We start from the raw sequence: 6,610 nt of genomic DNA, 5'->3' as shown, positions 1-6,610 counted from the left end.
CTAGTTTCGCCGTGAATGGCTCATCAGTGTGTCTATATATATAAACCCGCTATTTGGTATTTTGCCAATAAAAGTTTTTGTTACTGCTGATTCTACTTCAGCTAATTCTACCGTTTATTTAAGTCATATTTAACAGATTTGTAATAAAAACCAAAATATACATCTCTGTTTTCTTATAAATCTAAAAGCACAACGTTTAGTGTAGTTAGTGACTTTTGAACATGGAGAGTGGTAGTCAAATGTATTAAATTATATTTTTGAGTGAATTGAAATACTTGTTTGTTTATTATGATATTTAACACATCTCTTTAATTCTATGCATCATGTCAATGAAGTACTTTTAGTAATTTACATGATATTTGACAGATACAGAAGCACCAGCGACAGTATAAGCAGTAGTTGTAGTAGCACTGAGCTGTGAGCAGGATGATGGTACTGCTTATGCTATTACAGCTATCGATGGTACTGCTATTGATCACTGCTATGGCTGGTTTTGCTTTTCCTGCTATTGCTGCTAATCCTGCGGCCGCTCACTGCAACTGCTGCTGTTTGTACTGCTGCTACTTGTACTTCTAATGTTCATTGTTACTGTTCACGTTAACTGCTTAGTACTGCTTTTGTTCATTTGCTTTTTATTTCCAGGAAACTTTAGGCTATTGAGATAGTATTCAGAAACGTTTGAAAAATCAAGACAATTGCTCAAAGATAGCTGTCTTACTGATATTGAGATACTAAATTAATGTAAATTTTCCAACAGTATTCATCCCCAACTTTGAGCGTGAAATATACGAGAACCGCAACTCTTGTCGGTATTGATATTTTGTCTTGTGTGCCGTTATTGTTGTTTCCCTTTACACTAAAATATCGATAAACCTGCTGTTTGGCATATATAGGTAAACTCGGCTGCAACGCATCTTGGTCAGAAAGAAGCAGAATATAACACATCTTTAAGCTACTGTAATTAATTGTATTTTATGGACTTTGCTAGATACCGACATTGTTCCATGAGTTATAAATAATTATATATTAAACAATAAGTAAAATGTACGATTTTACAGTAAAATTACATGTTCATCCTGCGTATGTAATGTTTATTTTCTGTCATGTATATGCTCGGTGAAGTTATAAGTTTCGTTGAATGCATGGACCGAAAATATAAAAATAAAAAATGCCACTTTTTAGTGGTAAAAGATATACATAAAACATCACACAAAACAATTCCTTTTCTTTCAATTCCCTTTTGAAAGCTTTCACCCTTTTTGCTGTGAAGCGTAATGTTGTAAAATTATGTTCTCGTGTTTTTTTTTTAATTTATCGCCCTGAAAATTTCGATTTTGACAATTACTGCATATTGACTGTAAGTGTTTTACGCGTGATGTTTTATAGACATTTGCGAATACACCGGATGGAGACAAGATAAACACCCCAGGCTATGCTAATTACCCCCAAAATACGTCTGTAATAAAAATCATCAACTGATACATAAAGAAGAGATGTTCTGTCATTTACAGTCCATGGAACAAGCCCAGGAAAGGCAAAAATACTACAAAATTTCTTTCCTTCTCACACCAAGGTGTTAATTAGGTTCTTACTGAGGGCATATGATTGCTAGCAATTGGTTTGATTATAAAGTCAGCATCACTGCAGCTATACTAATTATTCTTATCTTATGTTATCACACTATTTGTACAGGCTGCCTTTCATTCTGTGTATGTATGAATAACCACAATCAGCGAAATGAAAAAGATTATTATTTTGTATATAAAAAACACGGTCAAAACTTTTTTATATATAAATAATTTTGAGATTGAAAGATTATTTTAAAATTATTGCAAAGTGACAAGATATATTTTTATCATTTTATTTGTTTATTCAAGTCTCATTCATATACATTGTACATATATCACATTTACATATTAATTGTACAAATACATGTATATGACCATTCTAAAATAGAATTATAAGAGACTACTATTTAATACACTTAAGATCTGCTATTCAAACAAATATACATATGTTAAAAACCACATAGATGCTGCTAATCGACATTAAAATCACTTAAAATGTAGTTGTTATTTAAAACACTGAGATACAAAAAAGACGCTAACGCGTACGGATTCAAAAATGTTTTTAAGAAATCGATATCCTCTTTAATCAGATTAAAGAGGGCCTGATTAACAACATCTATATGTATTATATAAATACACAATTATTTAACTAAGAAATATAGGGACATTATTTACACATTATAAGAGATCGCTTACGTAAAATATTAAAACAGGTTTTGGCAGTAATCCTTATCAATTGTGGGTTTGAAAATAAATAAACCAGTTTGTCAATATCGGTCATGTTTGAGAAAGCAGGACATACATGCTCTGCTTTCATGTAAAGTTCTTGCCTATATTCTCCGTATATATGACAATTAAACAAGACATGACATTCATCTTCTATAGCATTGCAAAAAGTGCACTTTCTGTCTATAACATTAAGATTTTCATATCGACCAGTTTCAATTCTTAACGGTGCCACTCCACACCGAAATTTACTGAAAGCTGACCGATGTTGGTGGGGTAATATCATTTTACAATATTGTTCAACATCAAAATTTGATTTAAACAGAGAATATGTGCGTAATTTATTACGGCCTACATTACGTATACCATTTACTCTGTTAATAGATACTTTCCACTCGTTAATGAATTCGTCCATTAACTTGGGCTTTACTATATCAAATAACATGTTTTTACCTATATGTTGGTTGATAGTACTGTATACGTGACAATCCAAACTAGTAAGCCTATTCATTACAGTATAGAACCAATTTCTACATCTAGAACTAGCTTTAGACTGAGCCCAAAGTGCAACACGTCTATTTATTCTACGGAATGAAAGAGAAGACATACGGCACCACAAGTTACATATAGTCTTCCATTGTCGGACTATTGGAGGATCCCATCCCATTTCACCAACAACTGCTGCATTTGGTGTATATTTCCCCACGCCAAGGAAGAAACGCATGGCTCTATTATGTATAGCATTAATACATGAGAAAGATTTCAGGCCCCAAATAGCTGATCCATAGTCAATAACAGGCCAAACCAGTGAGTTGTATAATTTCGTATATACATCATATGTAAAACCACCTATTGCTTTGCATTTCGCTATCAAAAGTCCAAGGGCTCGACTTGCACTCTGGGCTACAACTTTAGCAGTAACATTATAGTCAAGGTGTTCATGCAAAACAAGGCCAAGATAGGTATATCTGTCGACAATATCTAGGTTAAAATCACCACACTTGAAGACAATGTCAACTCTAGTAATAGAATTGGGTCTAAAATGGACAATTTTGCTTTTAATAGGATTGATTTTCATGTTGTTTCTACCACACCAATAATCTAACTGGTCCAATAAAAATTGTAAATCTTCTTGTTTGTCTGCTATTAAAACAATATCATCAGCATACAACAATATACATACCACGTCATCATCAACTTTAATACCAACATTAAACGACTGGAGAAATAAAGCCAAATCATTGACATATAAATTAAACAAAAGGGGAGATAACACACATCCCTGTCTCAATCCACATTTAACCTCAAACCAATCGGTATTTAAACCATTAACTCTAACACATGAGGACACTGTATTACAGAGAGACTTAATTGCTAAAAATAATTTACCAGTTACTCCTATATTCTGAAGACGTTCCCAAAGTTTGGTTCTATTTATTAAATCATATGCTTTTGTAAAATCAATAAACGCACAAAAAGTCGATCGTCTACCCTTTTTCCTTGTTTCTATTATGCTAGTCAACGTAGACAATTGATCTATTGTGCCACGCCTTTTTCTGAATCCATTCTGTTCATCTACAATTTTAAAGTTATCCTCTGCCCATTTACTAAGCCTAGTATTTAATATATTGCAATAAAGTTTGTACATCGAGTTAGCCAGTGAAATACCTCTGTATGACAACGGGTTTCTCGGATCATTAGCTGAAGATTTTGGTATAGGATTGATTATGCACAAGCCCCACAGAGACGGAACCATACCTTTACTAAAACAAATATTAAATAATGTGTGTAAAAATAAAACTGATGTATCATTTTTGAGAACCTCAACTGGAATATTGTCTATGCCAGAAGCTTTACCCTTTTTAGCGTGATCAATTGCTTTCTTAACTTCCAATATAGATATGTTATCATTGAACAATGGGTTATTAGCCCCTTCAGGATTATTGTCAATCACATCAACATTGGTTGAGCCATTGTTACTACTACCGTTATACAAAGAACTAAAATCAGTCTTCCACCTGTTCAAAACATCACAAGCTTTAGAAGATATAGATCCGTCATCAAGAACAACTTCGAAAGGTATACTATTATTCTTACAACTACTAATACCTATTTTTCCAATTTATTTCCAAAATTGAGTTGTATTAACATTACATTCATTCAAAATATTTTGTTGTAAATTGTATCAATGTAAGCGCTTATGCTTTTGAACACAGCTATCAAAACGTTTTCGAATATTAACATAATTCAACTTTAATCTTTTCTTTTCGTTATTCCTTACACTCTTAACCCATAAATTTTCAGCCTTACAAACATCAGTCCAGAGGTGTGTTAATTCGTCATTCCACCAAGGCTTTCCAGGTTTACGACGTTTACTGCTAGAGTGTCCAAAAGGAATAGACCTATATTGCAATTTACTATACATGTTACTTCTAATAATATTTACCCATTCATCATAAACAATATTAATATCACTTTGAGACTGTAAGCCTTGCTCCAAATTTTCAATTAAAATATTGACATCATTTAAAACTTCATGGGTTGACAAGAAGTCATTAGGTACATTGTTAACAACAAATTTATCATATGTAATATTTGGTTCATTGCTTTCATTATTACATACTTTAGTAATCCTTGTAGGTAGTTCTATAAACCAAGATGACATCGAGTGATCAGGCACACTTGCTGTGGCTACAACGTCTATATTATTGCACTGCTGTATCAAATTCACGGACCTTATTACAGAAAAATTAAAAAATTTACACAAACTGTCATAGGTCGTTATGCAATAATCAACGACTGATAAGCCTTTGGTAGATACTGATGTAAAATCATTATTGGTGCAATTTCTGCCGTTTAACATACACATGTTTGTATTTGTTAAAAATTCAATAGTTAACGTATCAAAGAAATTATACACATCAAAGAACCTTGAAGAATTTTCTGGCGGTAAATAACATACACATGGCATAAAAATAACATCATCAGTTTTATGAACAAGTTTTAACCATAAAATACCTTCTGACGACTTATCTAGAACAGTTATACAAAAATCATTAAAAATTTCATCTTATTTTTTCATCCCACATAATTATCATTTTAATTTGATTATCTAGAATATATAGATAATTAAATAAACTTGTGTATTTTGATCTAATGTCATAGCAGTTAAGTACAATTAACTAGATATCCAGAGATTAATCAAATATGTTATGACATGTGCCTGGATGATACTCCTAATCCCTGAAGGAGTGTAATATCCTGACACTAATTATCACGTTTTACTAAGTTTTGAAGAAAAAAAATGCTGAAAAAAATAGCTCAGAAATAGAACTGTACCCTTGTGAGACAGACAAAAGATTGTGATGTGATTTCATGATTCAACCTGGATTACCGAAAAAATGAAAAGGTAAGCTCTCTCTCACATTCACTAACACAATTATAGAAAAATGAGTGATTTAAGTGTAAGTTACTGTAAACAATATTCAAAATTAAAGGACGCTGGTATTGGATTTTCATTATTTAGTAAAAATTAAGGACTACTGGAAAATGTTAACATCTCTTAATTTTTTTCTAGTTAGAATGAATAATAACTGGTATTGAGAACACTGACAATTTTCAGTATTTGTTTAAACAACATTATCATGATTACTGCAAATGAGTGTCACGCGCAAACCCCAGGTCTCTTTCTCAATTAAATTAATTTACTTAAATATGCGGAATATTCAGGAGTGCCAGGCACTGTCCTCCAGATCTTTTGCCAACTAATAATAGAGTTTTTAGATATCTGAAAATTAATGCTATATTTCTTAAGAACTTTATAACTGACAGACTATATGTTACGGAAACACATGAGAATTATTTGTTTTTACTAAGTTTTACAATGAAAAGTCGAAAATCGTTTGTAACGCTTTACTTGAGGTAGAATCCTTCATTGTAAATATCTTTATTATATACCTAAATAAATTCTGTAAAAAATCGGCTTGTAATTTACAATTAAATATGAACACACAGACAAAAATTCCGTATTGTACCTTTTGAATTCCGTATTGTACCTTCCGTATTGTATGCTGCCGGACTATTTTCATTAATATGCATGACACGACACATTTCTATAAATAGCGCACATAAAAACTTCACTAAGTTCCAATTAATATCGATAAACATTGAAGATTTCGTTCAAGAACAAAACAAGAATCAAAATGGTAAAGGTATATAATAAAAGGGTCATTATAACAGTAGCTGGATCTGGGACTTTGTATTCGGCTCTCGTGGATTTTGCAAGGTCGGAGATCCGATCTACTACGGCAAAATCC

The 6,610-nt window shown here is 32.1% G+C and overlaps 1 protein-coding gene across 1 annotated transcript; it reads right to left on the bottom strand.

Moving 5' to 3' along the window:
• Positions 1-1,891: 1,891 nt before the first annotated feature.
• On the bottom strand, positions 1,892-3,727 carry LOC128548887 (uncharacterized). The gene has a single exon (XM_053524419.1). It carries the CDS (start codon positions 3,370-3,372, stop codon positions 2,236-2,238), a length of 1,137 nt encoding a protein of 378 aa, XP_053380394.1. The 5' UTR covers positions 3,373-3,727; the 3' UTR covers positions 1,892-2,235.
• Between the last annotated feature and the right edge of the window lie 2,883 nt (positions 3,728-6,610).

The sequence above is a fragment of the Mercenaria mercenaria genome, chromosome 15 (assembly GCF_021730395.1).
Source record: "Mercenaria mercenaria strain notata chromosome 15, MADL_Memer_1, whole genome shotgun sequence".
Classification (NCBI taxonomy): domain Eukaryota; kingdom Metazoa; phylum Mollusca; class Bivalvia; order Venerida; family Veneridae; genus Mercenaria; species Mercenaria mercenaria.
Note: the sequence above shows the minus strand (reverse complement) of the source record. Positions and strands in the feature narration are given on the sequence as shown.